Below are 26,342 nucleotides of genomic sequence, written 5' to 3'. Positions count from 1 at the left end.
GTTGAATCGCACAGCATAGGCTATCAACTGGAAGATTTAGCTATGAAAATGGTTAGACTTGATATAGAGTTTGAATAACAAGGTAAACACAAGGCGTGACATCGCTCCCGGAACCATGTGAGCGAGCACATGATCACCGGAGATTAACAACGCCAAGACTTGCATTCAAACTAAATATCAAGGTCAAGAACTAGAAGCAAGGTTTGGAAAGCGAGCAAGTTCTTTGGTTCTTTTGGCAAACACGAGACGAGACATAGCTCACGGAACCATATGTGCAAGCATATGATCACCGGAGGTTAACATCGACAAGTTTTGTTACATAAAAGGCGAACCACTCACATTTCCAAACCAAACCTCAAGTCTTAAGTTGAGAAAGGCAAGATTAACCAAAGTCACAAGGGGTTATTCACCCATGGCCAAGCCTTATTGACTACTCACACATAAGGAAAAGACTAGAAAGCATGCTAGAATTGGAAAACATGTTTAATCGATAGAACCGAAAATAAACTTAATTTAAAGAAGAATCTAGTCCGTAGCTACAACATTAATACACGATAAATTAAACGAAACCAAATACTTACTTGAGTTCTAAGGAATATAAGTTTGAAAACTTGAGCAACAACAATGGAAAAAGACTATCCTAAGCTAACTACCCTTTCCTAGGAGAGAGGAGAGGGATATTTATACAAAAACCAACTTTCTCTCTCAAAATATCTTAAAAGGTTACTACAAGTAGCAAGTTTCCAAATATGGAAGGTTGAAAAATTATGAAAAGCTGTCAGTAAGCAATCTGTATCCATACAACCAAAACGGTTGTATGGATACCGAGTTGTTAAGCCTGTACTGGAAATTCTCCGTAGAGGAGCTGTATCGATACAACCAAAACGGTTGTATGGATACAGCCTTGTTAACTGCAGAAATGGCCTCTAGCTTCAAAACTTGGCACCCGACGCTTCCGAACTTCACCCGATGCTTCGTATCTTAGTCATTAGAGAATGGTGGCACTTCGCCACTTGGTCTTGAAAGCTCGGACTCCCTCGAGGCATGTCCATGGTGTTTAAACGCGCCTTATTTAAACGAATTACCTGAAATACACAAAAACCTACCTTACGTGCAATATCGCATAAAAACGACAACATATATGTACAAACACAACATACTAAAGAACTTAAGCACCAAGAATATGCATTATTGGGTGCTTATCATAAACAATTACTCCCCCCATTCCATATTGGGAGTCCTACTTTCTCTCTTGTCATTTTTCAAATAAAAAAATCAACTACTTCCTGTATAATTTTCCAAATTTTTTTGCATCACATTAAAAATCTCGATTAGTACTTTAATTTGGTGCGAAAAAATTGAAAAATTATACATGGAAGTAGATTTTTTTATTTAAAAAATGGCACGATTTTTCATGGTGAACTATCAATATGGAATGGAGGGAGTAATATTTGATTCTCCCTCATCTAGGCAAAGAGTAAATAATTAATATTTGAGTCTCTCTCATCCACTTTATCCCCTCTCTCTCTCTCTTTCTCTCTCTCTCTACATTCATACCCATTTTTATAATTAATTGTAAGTATTTGGATAGAGAGAATATGATAGAGAAACTGTTGTCTGGTTAGAAGAAAAAGTAGATAGTTAAAATAACTTTTGTACTACCTTCTTGAGTAGGTATTTCGACTATCATTAGTGTGCTTGCTCTTACGTACATTTTGAGTAGTTATTCTATCTATCATTGGTGCACTTTCTCTAATAAGGGATATAAATCATGTAAAATGACCTAAATCAGTATAATATCAATAAAACTTGACTTTGAAAATGGGCTTATTTGGGAAGATAAAATCACTTCCCAAGGGGTACCCAAGTTTCAGAGGGTAGAGGACCCATAAAGGTGAAGTGGGTACCAGTAGTTTTGCCCGAATTAATGAGCCTCCAATTGATAGGTTTTCCATTAAGGCCAGTTTCACTAACTAAATAAATACTTATTTTTTAAATCAAATGTGATGTATTGTGAGAAAATTGTGTGCAAACTTTGTGGCTTGAGAGTTTGACGTCAATTGACACCTTGACCGACACTCGGGAGTTGCACGAATCTATTTAAAGGACATCATGTGAAAACAGGGGCCTCGGTTTGATTTATAAATAGTGTTCTTGAATAGATTGCTGTCTTGGTATATCATGTCTATTTCCAGCACTCCTGTGATTTCAGATTTTTAAGTTGTAAATCTCGCGAATGGTCAATAGATTTTGTTGCATTCTTTTCCCTTTGTGGAGTTCTACTTGCGCTTTTTTTTTTCAGCAACTTGCATAAAGTTCTAATCTATTTCCAAGATTGACTATACTAACGCATCGCATGAGAAACTGACATGAGAGAATCCTCATCGAAAGACTTCCGACATCTAACACGACACCGGCAAATTTCCAAGGGGACCAGCTCCCATACAATAGGTTGATGACATGATTGTTGTTGTCTTCCATCTCTAGTTGAAGAACTCCATTCTTCCTAGCCAGATTACTCGCCAACCGAAATTTGCACGATTGGGTTTCAGACATGTTATAGAATTTCCCTCCTGAAAAAAGTTCACGCATACCTCGATAATTTTTCTCTCTCTGTCTCAGTCAAAGGAAAGCTGTCTGCGCCAAAAGGAGAAAATTGTACTTTTCGTCCTCTTGATTTTTTTCTTTTTTTGATCGATGAAATCCAATATTATTAGATAGTTATATTAACACTTCGAAAAAGGAGTTGACAACAGGTGGCGTCGAGATTTTGAGAAGATACTTGAAAATTCTTTGCTCTTGTGGCCCCTTTTTTATCACTTGAGCAAACCCTTGTGTTGTCATATAAGGGGACAATCTTTGTTGATTTTACACTTATCTAGTAATTTGGATTCCAAAAAGCATAAATTCCAAACCCAAACCAGTTCCAACACCAAGCATGAAGAAAGGACACAGTACTTGGCAACAGTTGATCTCTTTGAAAATCTTGTATAAATGATACTATTATTTCGCCGAATTATTTTCCATTTTCTGGATAGCGGTCTTTAGCTCCAGTTGAAGGCTTGCTCTTGAGGGTAACAAGACAATGTCTTTCCACACTGAACCGGGTCGGTAAACCAGGTCCGGTTGATCCGTGTAAAGCTCGTAGATACACTCTGCATCGTCGTTCAAGTTGCTAACCGTAGTCAAGCATTTTATTTCATCTGGTTCCACCAGCAGCTTGTTCTCTCCATCTTTCCATGCTATCAACTGCATTCACACCAAATCAAAATCCACTTAGTTAATGCCACAGTTAATTTTTGGCTTCATTTGAGTCGATCAATTCGATTTTTTCTCTCTTCTATCTTTTCTACTGTTTGTATAGTTTTGAGTTAATTTTTTTACTTTCCAATTGGTCGGGACAAGAATCATCGAAAAGTTTTAAAAAAAAAAAATTTTGAAAAAGTTGAAAAGTGTTCGTTAAATATAAAAATAAGTCCAAACTGTCGGATGGAGTTCATCATGTCAAGGTTGCTCAACTTGCTCATAACCTTGCCACAGCTGCCCTTATTGGTGGTGGCTAATTTTGTAGTACCGTGGTTAGCGATGAAGTTCATAATTTTCCCGCAAAAGAAAAAGAGAGAACATATGTTTTGACTTATTTTTGTCTTTTTACGACGGGCTTACCGTTGGTGGGCTGCCCACGGCATTGGTGCAGTAAAGCTTTGCATTGTCCACAAGATGGCAGTATCTTGGAAACGCACTTGCAAATCTCTTGTGGGACTTCAATTGTGGCTTCACCCTCACTGCCCTTCCTGTAGATATGGCTCTCCTGTTTGGAAACAAAAATTAGGGATTCCAAGTATTGCAACATGGAGTAAACAACAAAATCATAATACCATATATTTTTCTGCAGAATGATGTAGCAGAGTTGCGCGCTTGTCGTTTTAAAATCGATAACCTATCGATATCCTTAGGATTGTCAAATTTTCATCATTCAAGTAACCTGTTCAATTTTTGGAGATATTTTTATTTGTAACTAGATTTCGTACAAATAAAAATTAGGACAACAGCAACAAGGTGTGCTCAGTGCCTCACCCTCGGCCTGCTGAGGGTTTTTATTTGTACGAAATCTAGTGTTCCTAGTTGCTGTTGTCCTAAATCTAGTGTTCCTAAGCTGTCGTCGTCCTAATTTTTATTCGTTAATGGCAAGTGTGCTCAGTGCTTCACCCTCGGCCTGCCTAATCTCTTAGAGGAGAATTATTTTCCAAACCAAAATATAAACCCAACGTAGAAGTTATATATATTGGATGACATACCTTATGCCTCTAACAACAGCCATATAAGCATCACAAACAACTCCAACCAGTTCTATCCTATATGGACTCCTCCTAGCCTCTTCTTCTTCTTCCTCTTCTACCTGCTCCCAGTAATTCTCGGTAACGGTGCCATCGTCGTTAACCTTGTAGCCGACGCCCATTCGATAACGGTGTTTGTGGACGTTTCTGGCCATGGCTACCGTTTGCTGCACGAAGGGCTCCCACGACAGGGTCCCGTCCATGATCACGTCTCGCCCTTCGTTGAGTGCTGTTACGAGTAGGGATGATGCCGCGTCTGTGGAGCACTGATGCACCTGTTTTTTGTGTCATGCGAGTTAGCTTACTGCTTAGAATTGATTGTGTGGAAAAACTTTCACCAATTGTTGCCTAGAAAAACTAAACCAATAATGTGATCACATTGTTAGTGTGAAATCACGAAATGCCACATCGTTCTGCATATAGTTCTATTTGCAAATCTCTGTTTTATTTTTCTTTGATAACCTGTGTTTCTTACAAAGGGTTATTTGGAGAGAGAGAGAGAGAGAGAGAGAGAGAGAGAGAGAGAGAGAGAGAGAGAGAGAGAGAGAGAGAGAGTACAAGTTCGGCAGTTGGAAGCATGTCCTCGTGGTGACCTATAGAGTTAAGGGCTTTGTAAATAACGTCCGTTTCCTTGAAGGCATCTGCCTCTACCACAACTGCATTCGCCGCTGCCCCTGACCAGAATGACCTTGCCCCAATAAAAATTTCCAATTCACCTCTTGTTAGTCAATGAGAATACATTGTATATTACCTTACACAAATTGTGTAAACAAAGATTCAAGAATTTCGAAAGTGTCGATGCACGTAGAATGTGCAAAACCTGCGGAACCCACGTGCATCAGACAACTTTGAATACATAGGTTTGTACCCATTTTTTCCGTATAAACAAAGATTCAAGAATTTCAAAGTGTCGATGCGCGCAGAATGTGCAAAACCTGTGGAACCCACATGCACCAGACAACTTTGAATACATGAGTTTGTACCCATTTTTTCCGTAAAAGATTTGTATCCGCCTTTGGACCGGAAAAGGCTATCCAAATTATTGTGGTGGTAATATTTGGCAAATTACCACTCGAATTATGTTTGTGACAGTTGAAATATCACAAAAGCCACATTTTATGGAAATTCCATCTATATAACCTTCATAGAATCATATTCATAAAGATATTAAGAACTCAAGAAAAAATTTAGGTGTAGATGGCTCCGTTCGTTTTGGGATTTTGGATTTGGATTTAAATTTGTAAGTAACGAGTGTAGAGAGAAATAGGATAATGATTGAAAATATGGGTAATGATTGAAAAGAGATTGAGAGAAAAATGAGAGTAATAATTAAAGAGAAATAGAATAATAATTAGAATTCAAAATCCAAAACCCCAAAACGAACGGAATCTTTATGAGTCAATGACTTTAGTTTTTTCACATTTTGAAGAAAGTGGGCATTAAAACTATAAATGAAGTCTCTCACCATGTATCTAAATTAAAAGGTTTGGAGTTTTGTACCCTTTGAGAATGTCCTTGAGGACAGTGCTCTTGCCGGCTCCCATTCCGCCACCCATCAAGAGCAACACTGGGCTCCTCTCACTGTGGGCCACCGGCACCATCACGTCCGTACATTTGGCATCACCGTTCGATCCGACGCCCCCGATCGCTTTCATCTCCTCCACCAGTGTAGAGAACACCTGTGTCACCTTCAGGTCCTTGGTCACCTTCTCAAACCTTCGTTTCCTAAATAAATTCAGAAGAGCAAACATCAATCGATCAAGGTCCAAAATGAGAAGGGGAAAAAAAAATTCATTGATACTTGATGGGTGAATAATCATTAATTTGCTGATAATTTTGAAGATAATTCATTGTGATCTCTAAAATTAAAATGTTTTTTCCTCAATATATTGAGTACAGTTGAGAAATTAAGTATGCGATTTACATTAAGGGGCTTAAGAGATATAACGTTGCATCCGCTAATATTGTGAGCCCAAAATCTATCCTTTTTCATAACATTGCATGCACAAATGTTGTTATTTTTTTCCGTAAAACAAAATGAAGAAAAAAAATCCCTTCAAAAAAAAAAAAAAAACTCTTGGTCTAACGTAATAAAGGCTTTTTATTACCCGTAGCTATCAATAAAGAGAACAAAGAAAATATAATTATGTCGTAACGGCCCCACAAAAATGATGGTTTCCTTATCTATAGCGCTTAATAGTACATGCTTAAATTAGACAATTTTTGTCAGTAAGATAAAAATCCACATTATCTAGATGTCCCCAACATAGAGTAAAACAAAAAAGGCCATATACCATAGTTTGAGACGGAAAAATATGGGATGCAACACTCGCAGTAATTATTGCTTAATTTACACAAAACATGATGCTACGTTAAAATTTGTTTAAAGCCCATATGTATCGTATTTTTCTAATGTCCCTAACACAATAATAAGACAAAACGCTGTGGACCACATTTTATAGGTGCGAATAGATAAATAGGGGACTTATTTGTGACCAAAAAAAGAAAAAACAAAGGAATGTTAATTTTAGTAATTATTGTTTATTTAACACAAAGCACAAAAAATGTATGTTCTTCACATAAATGAATGTGCATCTAAGGTACTCCACTTATCTGCCTTTGTAAAGTATTAGTATTGGGGCTGTCGTGATTATAATATATCAAGGCACCTCCCCTGCATATGTATCAATTCTTAATTTTGTCTTTAATTTTCTTGAAAAGGGTATCAGATCTTCTTCTTTTTTGTAATGCACAGGTCCCGGTCCAACTTGCACGTATATCGAATAAGCGGGTGAAATGGCTATGGAATGAGTTGTAGGGACTAAGGCTCCGTTTTGGAAACGAAAAAAAGCCCTTACTTTTTAAGAAGGTACTCCCTCCGTCCCTTATTTATAATCTGGTATTCCATTTTGGGCTGTCCCTTAATAAGTGTCCATTTTGTAAAGTTAATGGGTAAAAGTTGGTGAATTGTCTATTTCATCCCTAAAAGTAGATTCCATTTTAAAAAGTAAGTGAGTAAAAGTGTAATGATGATGGGTAAGTAGGGAAATTGGAGAAAAAAGTTGATGTGAAAGGTATAATGATGATGTTTTTTTAATAAGTTAGAATTACGAAGCAGGACACTTAAAAAGGGACGGAGGGAGTAATTTTAAGCTCAAAAATTATGAATTATTGAAATCTAAAAATATGCAATATGGATCTTGTTTGAAAGATCTCATCGAGATCTTTTATACGATGCAAAAAAATTGAAAATTTATTTTTCATTTATATTATTTTTGAATTTGAAAATATGAAATAAGCTACTTATTTTTTAAGAAGGTTTCTGGAACGGAGCTTAAGCCCCGTTTCGCTAAGATTGTTATTTTTTAAGTTTTTTTTGCACTTTAGGAGACAGGTCATTCTCTCGTAATACATCAACTTTAATTCAAATAATAAGTACATATTTCCCTTAGTGGAACGAGACCTAATTCTATAACTCATTCCATAGTCGTTTCACACGCTTACACATAAAGGTAAAGCATCCCGACGAGTTGATCTTAATGCAGGATGTCATATCTTATCTTAGTTGGAGAAAAAAACACTTGAATCAAGAATTTTCCAATGATAGGTCATCCGTGACTCATTTCTAATGAGATCTCTCTCTCTCTCTCTCTCTCTCTCTCTCTCTCTCTCTCTCTCTCTCTCTCTCTCTCTCTATATATATATATATATATATATATATATATATGTATGTGTATATCAGTCCGTCTCTCGTGAGAGGGTCCTCATTTTAATTAAAATGTGGACATTGTTATTTCTCTCATTTTTCAATCGAATTTCGATGATCCGAGCCGTTCAATATGATCAAAACGTGATTTTAAGAGTACTCGCGAGAAATCAGCTAAAAAAAAGACCGATAAGGACTTGATTTGAGTAGTTTTTATTTGAATCGTTCAATAAAAAATAAACAAAAACTGCTTGAATGAAGCCCTTTCCAGTCTCTCTTTTTTTGCCGATTTCTTGTGGGTACTCTTAAAATCACATTCTGAACACATTGCGCAGCTCGGATCATCAAAATTCGATCGGAAAAGGAAAGTCCGTATTTTATTAAAATGAGATAGTCCTTACGGGAGACTGACTGTCTATGTGTGTGGGGGCGTGATTTCTTCGTGATCCTTCTTGCGTAGCTGTTCGCACGTGAGATGGCGTCGATCTTGATGTACCTGCAGAACCGGAGGGGGTTGTTCCTCCGGAAAGAAGCTCCGACGAACTAGTCAGTAGGTGGAAAAGAGAAGAAGAAGTTTAATGAGAGAATATCTTAGAAGAGAGAAAAATGCTGTTGCTTTTTTAGTTCAGAGAGGGTCCTTTTCTTAGTGGTGTTGCTCTTCTATTTATAGGCAAAGAGATGAAGTGCTGAGCAAGTTGGTCATACTTTCCACGTGTCACGTTCTGCTCGGTTGGCGCCTTCTAGCAGGGTCATTTAATGAACACCACTTCCCTAGTCTTTCAGAGCCACATGGGTTGATGTCAGAAAGGTCACATCGTTCAGAGATGTCACTTCGAATGTCAGAGAAGACAGCTTATTTATCAGTAGATATTTATGGAAAGTTCCACAATCGTCTAAGCTCGGCGGGACCCACTTCCGCCATACGAATTATCCGAGCGTAGGATATCCCGACCGAAGAAAACCCTAGCCGAACAAACGGAAGTTCGTATCTGTGCGCTTGATGAGACCCCGAGCGAACTCATGTGTCGTATGTTCGGATACAGCTTATAATCGTTCGATGAAGTACTCGTGGTTCCGTCTATCCTTCGGATAACTATTGGCAAGTTTGGCCGAAGCCCAAACTTATTTACAGGTGAACTGAGTTAGCTTAGATGACAGATCAAACAGCGCGTGAATCCTCACTCCCCCTTTCTGGACCTTGTGACCCTTCGAATATTTCGGCCCTCTACAATGTGTGTGTATATATATATATATAAAACCATGCATTCGTGGATAACAACAAAGCCAAGTGGCAAAATAATAAATAACCTTGTGGCAGTCATCACCAAGTCCTTCAGCTTTTTCTTTTCAGAATCAACACTCAAGATCTGCAATTGGCCCAATAACAAAAATAATGTAAATCAACAAATGACGACCGCGGATCCAAAAAAAAAAAAAAATTACGACCAGGGACGGACCTACCTGGGGCCGTCCGGCCGGGCCTCGGCCGCACCTTACTTTTTTTTTATTTTATATTATTCAATATACACTGACTTCATATGGCTACTAAAATAATTAAAATTTGGAATAGGGATGGATCTCATACATTGGGTGTATAGTATATGCGGCTCTACCCGCTATTATGAGTGTGGGTGTGGTGGTAGAATGATTGTTTCATTTTATACTCTCTCCCTTCCGTAAAATTATTTCCTTACGAAATAACGTGTAATTTTCAAGTTTAAAAATAATGTACTTATCGAAATAATTTTTTGTGCAATATGAATCTTATTTGATAGATCTCAATAAGATTCTTCGAACGGTAAAAAAAAAATTAAAAATTATTCTCGTAAATACAATTCGACAGGAAAGTGTTTTTTTTGTTTCCAAAAAAAGTTTTGAATTAGTACCTGGCTGATCATGAGAGAAGCTTGGCTCCAATGGAATGCAAAATAGGAAAGGATGCATCTGTCAAACTCCTCCACCAATTTCACATAAAGCACCTCAGCATTTGGTTCCTCAGCAAAATATTCATAGAGGCTAGTTTCACACTCTTTGGACTTCTTCAAGTACTGGTTGGCCAACTTGCACAGATGGGGACATTCACTTGCATCTTCAAATCCTAGCTGCCTTGCTATATATATATATATAAAAAAAAGTGATGAAAAATCCATAAAAGTTTTAAGTAAAATGCGACAGAAATGCTGCAGATCCAGATAAATGCTCGAAATCTCGAATTGTATAGAGTAATTTTGAATCTGATGCTATTGGACCGCACCCCGAATGGATCTTGTCTACAAAATTTGTAAGTTTAAAGTAATTTTCCTGGGTTACCACAAAAAAAAATGTAGTCGTGGTAGAATAATATGACAAAAAGGCCCTTAAGGTTGGTCAAGTGAGAATGTGATGGCGTGTCAGCAAGAACTACTCTTGAGCATGTAGGTTCGACTCTCAGTACTGCAAGAGAAACAAAATTAGCTAGTGGTGTGAGTTTGTTTGGTCGTTATTTTTGGATCCCAGAAAGCTACGCCTAAACGGCTTTGATATCTGATTACGAAAAATTAAAAAAGAAAAATATGACAAAAATGCTAGGCGCGTGTAAAGAAAAGTAATCAGGATTTGGATAGTTAGGGGGTTAACTTGTTCTTGCTGGGTCAACTGAATGGGATGGATCTTGTCCTTAAGTTTCATTCTCCCAGGAAAACTAGAGGGGGGGCATTCATAGGCTACAAATCAGTTAAGCTGTTCGCTAGCAGTTTGAGACTCGAGAGCTCGGTTCCGCTTGACTCAGTTTCAGTCTGTATATAAACAAGCCGGGTCCGAATATTCAAGCTCGAGCTCACTTTAATCTTAAACGAGCCGAGCTCGAACACCTGAAAGCTCTGTTTGGCTCGGTTCCACCCTATGGGAACTGGTAGCACCATAAACCTTGCTAATTGTCAGATGACTGACTTCTCGATAAATCTCAAATTCAGCACATTTTCCGGCGAAATTTCGATTCTCCGAAAGGAGGAGAGAGAAGATTTAAAAGCAAAGGATCGAGAAACAACGTACCAACATAGACGGAGAATCTCTCAAGCCTTCCAACGCGGCCAGATGACTCATTCCTCCGTAGTTGTGGCACTATAACTTGATCTTTTGATAGGAGATCATTTTTGGGCTTTCGTCGCCGGTAATGGATGGCGGCCGAGATGAGTCCAACGGAGGCAGCGGCAAGGACGTGTGCGAGGACAATAGCCTTGCCATGGCCATCTGTAGATTCAGTAGAGAAATCAAAGTCATTAGGAGGAGAAGTTTTTCAATTCCAGATGGGCACGGCCACGTCGTGCCGAGCACCATCTCGGCCGTGCAAATATGTTTTGGACAGTTTAGTCCAGATCTGTTTGAATAAATTTTTAGTGTAAATTTATCAAAACACCCCCTTAAGCCCAAACAGTTCTGGGCCATCCAAAATACATTTGGACGGCCGAGATGTGTGCTCGGCACCACGTGGCCCGTGCGCACCCGGTACTGAAAAATTTCTCCATTAGGAGGGAGTATTCCAAAACATGTTACCCAAAAGGCTTACGTACCTCTTTTCCGTGCAATTTACGTTGCACGATCGCACAAAAGACTCGGATCGAGTATTTTTGTGTGATCTTGCTGCTGATATTGCATTGAAACAGAGATACAAAATCAATTTGGGTACATAAGACCTGGTGGAGAGGAGGGAGAGATCTAGAGGGGGAGGGAGAGAGATTTACCTTTCTGCATAACTTGTTTTGCTAATTAAAAAGAAGAGGAGAGTCACTGAACCAGCTGGAGAATTTGGGAGAATCTTGTTGGGGTTTGAGGATTTGGGAGGAACAAATGGAAATACCCCAAAAGCTTCATTTATTTTGTAGTTGGGAGTTCTGTAGTAGTTGACAAATCCTCTTCAGGAAAATATTAAAAAAATAAAGTAGTTGACAGAATTATTTGAGTGGTCCCAGTTGATAAAAAAAAAAAAAGTGGTCTGAGCAACAAGTTGGGCCTTGAATGTGTCGAGTGGTTCAAATCATTAATTATCGAGACGGACAATGAAATTAAGCATTGCTAAATAAAGGATAACAGCTCCCAACTCCACAAGTCGGAGTCATCAGCTACATGTGTAAGAGTTTTACTTATCTTTGACCGTAAATTTTAGTAGTTTTGTTGCTTCTCATACTTTCATTAGTATTTATACTTATTTTTTGATTATGTGGATTTATAATAATGTGCGTTTATGTCCAAAATTAACTAGGCCGTCCAAAAACAATTTTACATATTTGGTAGTAAATCATAGGGCAGTTTCCTCTTCACTCACTCAACCAGGTATGTGCGGTCGAGTTAAGGCGTTTTGTAATGTATCTTTTAATGTTCATTACAGAGTGACACATCTACCATCAGGATTTTCTCATTTAATCTTCTCACGTGAGGACGACTGGTACCTAGCTCGTTATCTTATTTTTATGGATCCAAGTCAATCTAAATTTTTAAATCATCATATCTTATTATTTTTCTATAAGCGTGGATTGTTCAGCCAAATGTCATCTATTGAAAAGCCTATCAATTTTAAAGTAATACAATTTATTTTTTTCAAAACTATACAAATTAGAACTTCTAAGATAAACGATTCAAATTATTAGTAAAATGAAACTCGTTGGCAAGTCTATTGGTCCTCGCATACGTAACGATCACATGTGCATCATCTGATTGTGAATCTGTAATATTATCTTGTGAAATTATATTGATATTGGTGGGACACTCTTGAGCTGCTACCCCACCACGAGAATGTACTAGTTCTATCATTGTAATTATGACCCCTCTTCTTGCCAGCAATCCCGGCCCACATACCTTACAAGAAATTTTGATCACCCAAAGAAGGAGATTTCCGAGATTAATTTCTTTTTGTAGGATTTCGAAGGTTCAGCCCAATTAAAGATTTAAGATCATACCCCCGCTCGATAAGGAGGGCTCTATCGGTCTTTATTCAGCATCCAGTTACAAGAGGATATTGCATGTTTTCAATAGAGTTAGGTTCGTTCCAGAAACCTTTTTAAAAAATAAGCAGTTTGTTTTACATTTTTAAACTAAAAAATAATATAAATGAAAAATAATTTTTCAATTTTTTTTTGTATCGTATAAAAGATTTTATCGAGATCTTTTAAACAAGATCCATATTGCATATTTTTAGATTTCAATAAAATCATAATTTTTCGAGCTTGAAATTACCTTCTTAAAAAATAAGGACTTTTTTTCGTTTGCAGAACGGGCTCTTAGTGTTGTTTCGTTTAATCAGTTCTAGCTCTTTTTAGTTTACTCGTGCCGTATTTCATATCTGCTTTCTCGTAAACTGGCTATTTATCTATTGAAGTTCTTGCTCTTTCTCGAAAAAAAATTTATGATCACTTGATCAGTAGTTCCGTGGTTGGATACCCTCACCCTCACAACTGTTGGCATTACAGGCAAAAGCGTCCGATGGAGATTCAAATACAAATTACAATTACAATTACAATTAATGAAAGTACGATGAAAAATAAGATAGAGAAACACACAAGATTTACTTATTCCACAGAGAGTATCCCGTTCTTCCACTATTTGAATAGTTTTTACAAGTACCATAGTTCAACCGCTTATTTTCGTCCTCTCTTACTCTTCTTAAGCCGTATCAGTCACACATACACACACTTAAATAGACCTCAAATGCCAAATTTCAAGAGGAATGTTGACAATGACAAGATGTGTGAGTAACAAGGTCTAAGATAGGTCTTGGGTGGCGTCTTGCCATCTTTTAGGTCTCGGGTGGTTTTTTGCCGGTGTGCCCTTAATCCCTTTAATTTTTATAATTCTTTATAAAAATTAATAAATTCTTTTTGCTTAGAAAAAAAAAAAAAAACAAGGTCCGAGATAGCATTCCAAAGAGACGCCTAGAAAATTTAAACCAAAAAATACCATTGGGAATTCGAACCATTCCAACGATTAATAGCCACAAAAACACCGGGGGTTTCGTAAATAGATGTAATGCATAATATTACGACTATACGAAATTGCCTAGGCTGGTCGGACGGAAGAGTCCTGTAAATGAGGACTTCCTTTCTCGATCTCTAGGGAGTAGCACGAATCATGTTTGTGAATGAGCCGAGCCGTTTGTTAATTTTTCGAGGTTCGATTTGGTAAAAGTTCGTTGGAGTTTCACTCGTCTATTAAATGAACTGAATGCGAGCCTCAATTTTAGGATCGTCTAACAAATAAGCTGAACCTGACAGAGGCTTGCAAATCTAGAGTATACATATATCTCATAATAATTTCATATATAACCTTAAATACAAGTAAATTTGTACATGTATAAAGCTGCTTTTTTATTTTGTACATTAATAAAATCTTTATTTGCATCTTTATACGTGTATGAGAGCATACAAATACTTTTGACTCAATAAGGATTGTGAATAAGCTCGAGTTCAACTCAAACTTAAACAAGCTCGATGTCAAATTTTTCATTGAGCTTGAGATGGAGTTCGCTAAAAACTTAACGAATGAATTTGAACATTTTAAAGCTAATTCAATTCAGCATCCTAACAAGGGGGAGGGGTCTATTAGTCTAATGCTACATTCCTTACAATTGAAAATAAAGCTCATGATTCACGAGTACTTGAGAGTAGGCTAGAAATTGTTTGTTTCCCACTTTCCCTTTAGTATAAGGTAATGGCTAGAAATTGTTAGTTTCCCACTTTCCCTTTAGTTTAAGGTAATGGAGTCATGTCCAAGTACGACATATGAGGCAATGAACTTTAGGCCAGTTGTTATCTTCTGGTCCTTCTCATATGAATCAGGGTTCGAGTTTCGTCGTGGGCGTTTGGAATTCTGGGCTAGCTATGGATAGCCTCTGAAACCCCTTGTGAACTAACCTACTAACACCCCGCTAATGTATACACTATTAGAAAAGAAAAAAAATACAACATATGATCGTGCCCCCACAAACACCCCGTTAATGTATACATTATTAGAAAGAAAAAAAAACAACATATGATCGTGCCCACAAATGCTGCATACCATTATCTATTAGTATTGGTTTATGCAGTAGGTGACATGCTTATCATGTGTCTTTAGCTAGTATTAAAATGGAAAAACAAAAAGAGGTAGCACATTGGACAGTTTGGACCTAAGTTACATAACGTTGTTAACAAATGCGTGAGTGAGTGTAGGTGTAGGAGCGTGAGCGTGAGCGTAAAACCGTCTTTCAAAACCTTCCAAAAAACTAGAATTCATGAGTGTGATGATTAAGAGCGAGAGCGAAGATCCTTCTCAAGGATTCTATGATTAAGGGTGCGGCAGCTCAAATTTTTATTTAAGTTTTCTTCTGTTTTTGTGCGTTTTCCATTATAAAATGGTTTTTCTGCCAGACAATTTCTTGCAATAATTCCTTGTGTTTGGCGTTCAATAGTACAATTGATTAACAAGGTTTACATGTTTTTTTTTGTTTTTTTATCAACAACAAGCTCTGCATCTGATGAGATGAGTTTGTACTCTCTTTTCTTAGTTTATTTTTTTTTGGTATTCAACTTGTTTTTATTGTTCATGAACTTTTAAAAAATACTACATGTTTGAACAAAGTATTTTAATTTCTGATTCATCTCAATTGGAGAAATAAGAAAAATGTGCAATATTGATCTCGTACTAAAAAAAGGTAGAAAATACTCCTGGGTCAAGTTTGGATTCCATCGAATGCAAAGCTCACATGTCTTTACTTTGACCTAATTAGGTTTTGCTTATGGCGACCTAATTGATTGGTTTATGGAGTGTTTAATAACTAATAAGGATCCACTTGCAATTGATTAATCTGTTTTCACACTTAAAAATATAAAGTAATCCCACTAGAGCCATGCATGTGATGGGGCCAATCCTTAAGCTCAAAGAAATGGACTGAGAGTATATCAATTTGGACCTCCTTTATGTAAACTAGAAAACCTATTCAGTGTAATACGGGCATCATTATGTGGTGCGCCATACCCCTTCTCCACCACATGTTGATACGAGGTCAAAGGGGTAAGATCAAGAGTATAGGGCATACGGGTCCCACATCAAATGTGTAGTGGAGTACAAGCGTAAAGCACCACGTGGAGATATCCCGTAACCAATGAATACCTACCCGCAGATCAAAATTCGCCGCCTCCTCGTCGCTCAATCATCCAACAAAAATGAATGATAATGTCTCTACCGTAACATTGTCGCTACGTAAATAGATACCTTGGAAGCGTTGAATAGTTATTACTCTAAAGTACAGCTAGTGTTATATACTCCACCAACTTGGAAATGTCCACATTGTCAAGTTTTCTTTTTCTCTCCGCTCATTCATCATTTTTTGCTACAAAAAAGCAAAAGCAATTATTGTGTTGGGCTAGATTAGAAGAAAGAAGTACTTTTTAAAATCAGCTTTTGTTCTAGCCATATTCGGGGTTGTTATAGATAAGGACTCAATAAAAAATCAGCTCTAACAGATATCGGTATGTATGTTTTCTGAATTCGTAAGATTTTTGTATTTTGCGGTGGCCACATGCGGTGGCCGTAGCACGATTGTAGTAGTACTAAGTCGAAAAGTATCAGCACCACCACCTCTTGTACCTCATGGCCAAGGTCATGTATCAGCAGCACCTCTTCCTCGCACAAAATCGTTGAACGAGCAACCCAGTGAGCAAACAGAAAGCTAGTACTCCAGTACAGAACAAAAACTGCAGCGAAGAATCGATCTGAAAGTGAAGCACTTCGTCTAACGCGTAAATACGAATCGTGTCTTCTAACTTGCCCCCGCAATAAAGCAATTCGCTCCCGGGTTTGAATGGCAACACAGGCAACACACATGACAAATAATTGTGAATAGTATCACTCACATCTCACTCAACCGAGCAGGAAAAAGGATTCCTGAACTATAGCCCACCAACAGATTACATAATTACACAAGCTAGACAAATTACAAACCAATGTTCATTTACAGAGTAGAACTGAGCTCAAATTCCCAGCAAGCTTCTCGAATTTGGATTTTACACAAAACCTAGAACTCAAACCTATTGCTGCTTTAGTGAATGATGAAGCTTGAGATCTAGTAACAAAAACAGAAATGCATCAAGCTTCCTAAAACCCTAGCATTTTCCTCTCTTGGAGTTTTGATCTCAGATGGTCTTCAGAAGGGACCTTACCCCCACTTTTCTGAGTTGCACACCACCATGCTATAAGCTCATCCTGCATAATGCATAGGCACACGAATGTAGAAATAAAATATCATCAACAACAGAGGGGCCAAAAAATTCGTTTTGTAGGGACGGAAAAATAGCTTGAAACATGACTCAACCTAAAAACGACACTCTCTTATTGCGCCAAATATAGACGATACCTCGGAGGAAAAGACACCAAGTAGGTTTACAACAGACAATAGGTGTAATACAGACCACCACTGCACCACAAAGAGTGGTGCAAGCCTCCAAATGACAATAATGGTGATAGGATATAAAATTTGGGATCTCCGACAATGTAAAACTCGAAATGGGTAAATTGTAAGGACTTAAAAGAAAAAGTGAAACAAAGAAGGGTCTTATATCAGATATAAGGGCCACGTAAGAAATTCTGGAGGGATAAACTTGAAAAGAAGATCTTTTTTAGAATTTGCGAACGAGCACCTGACTTCCTAATCATCTAGTGGCTTCACCTCTGCTAACCGCCCACGCATATATATGAATGCACATATATTTCTACATGTATTGTATGATTTGCGGAGAGATGAAAGGTCTACACCACAATGACACCGTCAAGTGAATTAGAATATAACGCAAAGGACAGCCACTGAGCAAAGCAACAACACTGGAAACATGCAATGGAGGTTGAAAGCTGTAAAAACGGCCCAACTACATGCAAAATCTATTACAAGATGTGTCATGCAGGTTTAACCAGGCCGCGCATATGTCACCATCAGAAGGTCATTAAACTCTAGGTGCTTCATGGTCTAATACCATGTTAACAGCTAACTGCTTGAAAACCTTGAGCAGATATCAGGAGTTCAAAATGTACAGGACAACCCAATCACAAGAAACTGACCTCAAGGAAATCTTGATTGGAGATATATTGAGTTTCAACCAAGCATCTTATTCCCCCGATGTTTACTGAGATTGGTTTTTTGGAACCTTGTGGTGATTTTTCTCTTGGTTCCCCTGTTAATTCCAGAAGGAGAAAAAAGAGATAAATGGACAATACGGCTAAACTGAACATTTGCAATTAACTGCAACAAAACTGATCCCTCATCCAATGGAAATAGGAAATCTGATCCCTCATCGGTAATTCACAAACAATAGCACATGTTTGAAGAAACTATAGACATACCAGTTATGCAAGCCACATGGTAGCCTGTTCCTCCTATGTCTTCTTCCCACTTCCCGAGCCGCAAGCGTAGGAAAAAACCATCGAGGTGTAACGATGAAGTATGTGAATTCATCCATCTGAGGAATGTCAAACAACAAGGGATCGGTTTGATATAAATGCTAAGAAACATAATAGTGAAAACTCACGACCTAAGTAGTAAGTAGCATGGACACAAAGCGTCCACATGACGCAAAATTCTTGAAACTGCATGACACCCAACACACTGAGGGCATAATAAACCCAATCAATTTTCAAATGTCGGATATCAATTCTATTGAGGGATTAAAGAACAACATATTTCGTATAGGCACCAATACATCATTCACATAATTCATTAAAATTAATTAAATAAAAATATAAAGAAAATTCTTCAATACATGCATCATAAAATCACACACCATCTACTGCACATGCAAAATTTGCGTGTCTAAATGACAAGGGATCAATGTGACAAAGGATTGTCCAGCGAGCGTTGTGTCATGTCGGTGTCAGACACAACACGCCACGTTCTTAGAAGTGTCCGTTCTTGTAAGGTGGCAAATTACCAATATTTCATGTATTACTTTGAGTCTCAGGTTTAGAATTCACTACCAAGTACAAAAGAAAACATACAGGTTTAATCTATGAAAATGGGATTTGCAGAACACGCAAATTGTTATGCATTCGGACATGAGTTTTAGTGGCATTCCTTTCTATTGAGTCTTGACAAACCATGACAAAAGAAAAGAGAGTAATCAAAGGCATTGGCTACAACTTCAAAGAAACATGCAATAGCACTAGGGTGTGGTGTCCTGAATAACAATAAATTCAGAACGATGAAAATAGACAGAATATTACAGGTGGTTATGATTTACTCACTTAAGAACATCCGTACGAGACAAACGCAGATTCCTTATAGCATTGAATACTCCTTTTGGCATGTCTGAAAAATTCCTCTTGACCAAATTGCACAAAGGAGTGCTCAGCTTTTCCTTTTTCGTATTATCCACAGAACTTGAACCATCGTGCTTACCGATATCCGGTCCATAGTTTTCCACATCGCAGTTAGCACGTGCATCGGGAACTCGAGAATGGCTGCAAGAAGTCGCAGATGCCACAGGACACGAAATAGCCCAATGATCAAGCTGAAAACACCTAATGCAAAAACAAGGAGACTCTTCCGCTCCATCATATAAACACTGGTTTCTCATGAGATTTTCCCTCTCAATTTCAGTTATTTCCAAGCAATCACGCAAAATGTGACCACTTCTTCCACAATAGAAACATGTTTCCACTTTGCGAATTGTATTGTTTTCAACATCTGGCAGTACGATGTGCTTGAGTGCATCCAATCTCCTCGCGAACACAGAGGCCATTGCCTCTGAATTCTTTAATTTTGGCGAACTTAGCCTCGGATTTGATTTAAAGGTGGTTTTTTGAGCATTATTTCCACTGACCCTTTTGAAGCCAAACGAAGCTTCAGCATCAGGGGCATATTTCTGCAGTTCTTTACCTGTAAAACTAACCAAGTCTTCACTCGAGTTCTCCTTGGCCTCTGAACTTTTCTGGTCAATAAGATTGCAAGTACTAGGAATAAGCTTCCTTGCATAATCCACAGAACACTCAAGTGCTGCATTTACATTCCGGTCACAACTGTTTGAATGTAACACGGGCGGAGGAGTTTTGGGAGAAAATCGAGTAATCCAAAAGCTTCTCAGAGGTTTAATCACTTTTGCTTCAGCAGGAGCATTGGAATCAACATTTTCATCGCCCTCTTTCACACTATTAGAGACCAAATTGAATGAAGCTCTATTCTGATCCGAACAAGAACTAGTCCTGCATGTTTCCGGATCAGCAACAATATTTGCAGACAAAGTATTGGTAGAATTCGACATTTTTGTTTCCTGTTGTTCCTTTGTGTTTGAACAACATATGGACTGGAAAATACTTTGGAAGCCCACATTTGTGCTTTTGGGATCGTTGTTTCTGTGAGCAAGAGTAAGAGCAAGAGGGGAAGCCTCCGGATTGGTTTTGTTTAATCCCTTCACCATGTTTGAAATCCAGTTCATGAAGGAGCTATCCTGTCCAATAAAGGACGTCGAACCAAGACCTTCTCGAACTTGGACTTGTTTCTTTGCTCTTTTATTCCCCACAGTCAACTGTTCTTGCTCATTCCTGATAGAAAATAATCTGGTAGGGCCAGCACTATTACAACTCTCGACGCTCTCATGACTGTTTTCCTTGTCATCTCCATCTGAGAAAGCCTTTTCTTTGCGTTTCCTCCTACCTAAACGGGTCCCACTGTTTGTTGGAGAAGCTTCAGAAAGAACTTGCTTACCAATAAGAAACTGTAAATCATTTTCAGAACCGGATTCTAGCTTTTCAGGAGGTGGCTCACCGGAAAAACCATCTTTCTTCATTTCATTTCTATTCTGTTCTGCGTTTACTAATGAGAAATCTTCGTTTCTAATGCTGGGATCAGTCATCCTCACTTCTGCATTCTGCTCCGAGGACGACAATGGTTCAGTTTGTGCCGTGCCATCTTTGAGCTCATCTGTTTTGAGTGGCACAAAAGCTGTTATCTGCTTTTCCTGACCTGCAGAAGGCCCGGCATATCAAATGTCATTTCAAAAGGAAAAGTAACGACTCCTGTTTTTTGTTCTCGGTAATTCCAGAAGCAGATGAACTTAAAACTTTTTGATTGTGAAAAAGACATCCGAATTGGAATTTTCACACAAGCACGTCCCATGGGCCATGTCTCCTGCTTGATGCAGACATTCACTAACTCTTGACATAGTATTCACAAATTTAATTTACATTAAATCATGAAAAATGAGTTCTACACAAACAAAGTACGTATACAGTCGAACACATACAAATAGTCCAAAACCAATGCACGATACACTAAAAACCAAATAACCAAATAACGCAAATATGCACCTGCATTGTGTTCTCTAGTTTCAGCTGTAACGTTTGCTTGAATATTGTTCGGACTGCATTGGTCCTTCCAATTAGTATTCTCCACTTTTTGTACCTCCATATTATCACTGATTCCTGCAGTACATATTCTTCAAAGGTTCAAACAAATCACATCTTAACCAAAAAGGAGTCGAAGAAGATAAAACAAATGAACAAATAGTGGAAGATCTTTAGACAGAATCTATGTTACACCAACTCGTGTGCAAATGTCAGGCTCAAGTATATGTCTAAGGATTAACTAAGAGATTTTCATCTGGAAAATGATCAAGTTGAGAGGCTATATGAGGTTGGAGGGTATATTGACCTTTAGAGATATGCATCCGGATTCATCTATTCTAGGTCAACGACATGGGAAAACAGCAAAATGTACATATTTTCTTTAATTTGATTCATCTATTTTCTTAGGTAAATAGCGTTTATGAAGAGTACTAGAGCATTTCATGCACTACATGAGTGTTGAAAACATAGTCAATGGAAAAACTTATTCTACTACACCAGCTTCATTGTTGAATGTCTGATGCATATACCACGTAACCAGCACCACCAGGTCATTTTTTAGAAAATATAGGAAATTTACATGACACGCCTGGAACACGTTAACAATTCATGTATGTGTAAAATACACACACACACACACAACATATATGACATATATGGCTAGTTTACACACATGTGACGATAATCATACATCATAAGCTGATTAACCTGAGAACCCATATATACCTTAACATAAGATAAGATCAAGGCAACATTCATGAAGCAGTTGCATTCTAACGGAAGCAAAAAAATTGAAAACATTCCGATAAACATGATGTGTCCATCTTATAAATGTTTCAAAGCTTATGCAAAGTTCACCAGAATCATCCCAAATAACATAAAAAAAGGTTGTAGCCCAAATAATGCATCACAGTATTACTAATTTACTATGACGAGACACATGGCGTGTTACATGTTCGGAGTTCCACAAATAGTCTGCTAATTTCCCAATATAACGAATTTAATTTTTAGTTAAGACACTGGAAAAGTGACCAGACACACTTTTAGGAGTCTGTCAGTTCGACACAACACACTTTTTTGACATAAGCATTTGTGCTTCTTAGACCGTAGGCGTAGAGTGTTGACAAGGGTACTCTATAGACACCTTTCTAAAGTACAAGCAACATAAGTTGAACTAATCCTTACTCCCTCAGTCCCACAAAGTTAGTCCACCACAAAAGAATGTGCAATTTTTGGATGAATAATATTAACTACATTTGTGCATATTTTTTAAAAACTTCTTTGCACCAAATTAACAATCTCAATTAATTCTTCAAATTGGTTTGAGAGTTAGTAAAAAATTATGATAGAATTACTTCATTTTGTATTTGAAAATTGCACATCTGTTGGTAATGGACCAACTTGCGGGACTGAGGATGTACTTTCAACGAAAAGTTTGATTGAGGAGACTCACTACCTTCATTGTATCCATGACTTGCTCCAAATTCGGGTTTCACACGTGAAATGCTTTTATTAGACCTAACAAAACTAGCTCCCTCGCCAAATTCCCCCTCCACGGGGAATGCCATTTGAGATGAAACCAAATTTTCCCCCTCTCTGGGATGTTTTTCACAGCTAGTCCCTCCGGATGTGAAGCCTTGTGGTGGGGAAAGAGCCATATGGCTTAGTCCTGATGCATTCCACAAATGAGACGGTTTGCTTTCAGCGAAGCTACTATCAGCACATTTCAGACTCAAACCATAGTGAGGGGACCACACTAGTTCGGATAAGGGGTCAGATGCCACAAACGCCAAGTCTACCCTTGAAGCTGCATTTACACCTGCACCTGAATCACTCAATCTCGTTGGATTGCACTGATGGAATTGAGCGAGAGAAAGTTGTAAATCGGTCACTGGTTCCACATTGTCATTTTCCACATTCATCATCAGCTGAAAATGTAGCTCAATCAATAAACTATCCTGAAATGCCATACGTTCCACGATAAGCAAAACCGAAACAAATTAAATTGTGTTTTCTTAATTTGTTCAGGAGCTTGTTGATGGGATATTGAAAGTAGATGGCTATAAAACTCCAAGTGGATAAACCATTTTCAAACTTATATCACTATTCAAACAAAGTTAAAGACACCATACGTCATTGGTGCATACACAATCAATATTAGAAGGCCATAGAAGCTTGTAGATTTAAGTAAGGGATTAGAAGGCCAAGTTGAAGATGTGTAGATAACTTATTCAACTAACCTTCCCCTTGAAGTAGAAGAGTATTTATCACACTTGTTGATATAATGCGAACAAATCATTAGGACAATGTCCATTGCCGAAAGCATAGTAAGAAAAAAGCATTTGCGTAAACATCAAGAAGACACTACCACTGGCACGAGGCAAAAAGTCCTAAACTTATACAGAGTGTTTTAGCTAATGCAATCCCTAGCATTCGGTTGCAATCCAAGAAGAACTAGACCACATTAATGTATTGTACAAATGTTGTCCTTCCTCTTCACAGGGTAAAGATTTCATTGCACACTTGCTTTCAATCATGTCTCCAAATTATGGAGAGTTTTATATCAATACAGTCAATATGTACAACAAATCGAAGGGGCCCCACATATCCTACGCTTGTTAAAATGCTTTCTTTCACAATTACAAATCGTCAGTTACGAAACCTCACACAACAAGGTATATATAATACCTCAGGATATAAGATATTTAGGATATGAGATATTAATATCCCATCATTATTAATGCGATGGGATTATATAATTGATCGGGTAACAAATTCCTTCCACTAGTATGGTCAAACAAACAGGCTACTTGTATCAGACTAGAAAGAATCAAATGGCATTCATCGAAGGTGCTTTTCAGCAGATGCAGCAACTTTGTTACAATTAGAAATCCGAAACCAAAAGAGTATTAAACATGGGCATAAACTCCCTATTTATGTTTCCAGATATTTGATTCCCGACTTCAGAGCATGCCATGGGCGAGCAATGCTACGGTGAGCACGTTTCATATACCATGTGAGTTGTCATTCCTGCATTGGTAAGAAACATGACATGTGGCTCCATTTCACCAATGGAACACATTCCACCTATGAATTAAGGACAAGTTAATGGTTTCCAAAAGCATTATTGATATTTCAAATTACAGTACCCGCTACTACACGATTCGATTAAGGGAGACAAGTAATATCCTACCATGTGATCAATTAGACTAACATTACAATCCAAATATGTGAAATAGTTTTTTGTTTTTTTTGACGTGAATGTGTGAAATAGTTGATACAGACTAGAAGGCAGTATGATTTAAGGACGAAAGATTTAACAAACAAAGAGGTGTTTGCAATAGTTGTGAAAACAATTTTAGATTGTATCTTTAAAATCTGCTTTCGATTATGGATTCTATATTCTAGTAGAAGTAGATAAATTCATTTACCATAGCTGTGGAAACAGAATTTAGGTTATAGAAATCTGCTCAAGATAATGGATTCTATATTCTTGTAAGAAGTAGATAACCTTGTTTCTTATAGCTGTGAAATAATACAAGCTGATAGTGTTGACTGTAAAACCATCCAAAATACTTCAAATCTAAAATCTTATCCAAAAATGAGATTTCATACCCTTTTCAGCTTCTAGAAATCCCTAGAATCTAAAATCAATTGATAATACAATACATACACTCCAACAGTTTTTTGAAAGCAAAAATCAAAACCTAGCCTTTCGAATTTTTCGTAAACAAACACAAATACACACACAAAAAGCTCTAAATACGAGAAAGCACCACGAAGAGTAATTTCTTCAACAACTACTTGCCATCTGATTAATTGCTTATGTGCGTAACTGCTCGATCAAACGCATTTCTCTCTCTCTCTCTCTCTCTCTCTCTCTCTCTCTCTCTCTCTCTCTCTCTCTCTCTCTCTCTCTCTCTCTCTCTCTCCATAATCATTCTCAAATACTCAACAGATACTTTGGAAAAACTTGTTTCTACAAGCAAAACTAGAGATTGCAATCTAATAAGTTTGATGAACTACGACTTCAATAAAAGACAATTTTCTTTATCAAAGGAAAGATTACGCGGTTACGCCTCATGTATCAAAATAAGCAACACAAAGTGGTCATTGAAATTCTCCAAGAAATTCAAGCAGAATCACCCTCAACCAAGCCATTAGGCAAGGCTATCTACTTTTAAGTTCAAAATCATGCAAATTCAAGATTATTTTCTACCCTTTTCCCGCATTTTCCCGAGAACCAACCACTTGAAATTCGCAAGTTAATAGACAAAACAACCCAAACAAATTCATACCCATTAAAGAGAAGCATAGTCAGAGGAGAACCCACATACCTTTTCCCCATTAAATCCAAAGACTTGGCTCTGTATTTTTCCCAATCAGACTTCTTTCCTGTAAGTATACCTTTGCTGAAAAGGATCCAAGTACAAGCGAAAAGAAGCAATTACCCGGAAACCATGAGAGAGAGAGAGAGAGAGAGAGAGAGAGAGAGAGCGATCTCAGATGAGTCCGGATACTACGGACGTGTTGAAGCTCTGAACTTTACACCGTACTGTATGCCAATACATATGATATATATACAAGTGGTTGAAAAGCTGCCACGCAGAGATGATATGCCAAAAGTGACGGGAATTATATAGTTTTATTTTCCAAGTCAATACGCTTGGTAAAATTTAGTATTTGTTTAGTGAAAGTGTCGTGGGACTGAAAACGGAAAGCTGCCAAAATTGGCGATGGTTTTGGACATGAGAGAGAGAGAGAGATCTATTTTTTTACCTAAACTGGACATTCTCTTTTGTTTGAGGGTGTTAAAATATTAATGTTTTTACCTAAACTGGGCATTCTCTTTTGTTTGAGGGTGTTAAATAACACTCTCCTTTTTACTAATCACATTCTTCTTTTTACCAAGCATATTTCTCATCATCCACCCCTTCTTATCTTCCAATTCTATAAACCATCTA

The 26,342-nt window shown here is 37.7% G+C and overlaps 2 protein-coding genes across 5 annotated transcripts; both read right to left on the bottom strand.

Annotated features, from left to right (window-relative positions):
• Positions 1-2,768: 2,768 nt before the first annotated feature.
• On the bottom strand, positions 2,769-11,926 carry LOC131324176 (calmodulin calcium-dependent NAD kinase-like). The gene is made up of 9 exons (XM_058356028.1): positions 11,763-11,926; positions 11,074-11,271; positions 9,930-10,153; positions 9,352-9,410; positions 5,838-6,062; positions 4,896-5,025; positions 4,299-4,612; positions 3,667-3,811; positions 2,769-3,249 (listed from the first exon to the last, which is right to left on the bottom strand). Exons 1-9 carry the CDS (start codon positions 11,770-11,772, stop codon positions 3,004-3,006), a joined length of 1,551 nt encoding a protein of 516 aa, XP_058212011.1. The 5' UTR covers positions 11,773-11,926; the 3' UTR covers positions 2,769-3,003.
• A 5,015-nt stretch (positions 11,927-16,941) lies between these two features.
• On the bottom strand, positions 16,942-26,154 carry LOC131324175 (uncharacterized). 4 transcript variants are annotated; one of them, XM_058356026.1, is made up of 7 exons: positions 25,716-26,154; positions 22,835-23,336; positions 21,343-21,456; positions 19,282-20,998; positions 18,385-18,500; positions 18,103-18,215; positions 16,942-17,253 (listed from the first exon to the last, which is right to left on the bottom strand). In XM_058356026.1, the coding sequence occupies exons 2-7, from the start codon at positions 23,301-23,303 to the stop codon at positions 17,146-17,148; spliced, it is 2,637 nt and encodes an 878-aa protein (XP_058212009.1). In that variant the 5' UTR covers positions 23,304-23,336; positions 25,716-26,154; the 3' UTR covers positions 16,942-17,145. The 4 variants fall into 4 exon arrangements, with proteins under 4 accessions (XP_058212009.1, XP_058212007.1, XP_058212008.1 ...); XM_058356024.1 differs by having other exon boundaries at positions 22,835-24,465; positions 25,716-25,946; XM_058356025.1 differs by having other exon boundaries at positions 22,835-24,408; positions 25,716-25,946.
• Positions 26,155-26,342: the final 188 nt, after the last annotated feature.

This window comes from Rhododendron vialii, chromosome 4a, assembly GCF_030253575.1.
Source record: "Rhododendron vialii isolate Sample 1 chromosome 4a, ASM3025357v1".
In the NCBI taxonomy this organism is placed as follows: domain Eukaryota; kingdom Viridiplantae; phylum Streptophyta; class Magnoliopsida; order Ericales; family Ericaceae; genus Rhododendron; species Rhododendron vialii.
This window is presented reverse-complemented; position numbering and strand designations above follow the sequence as displayed.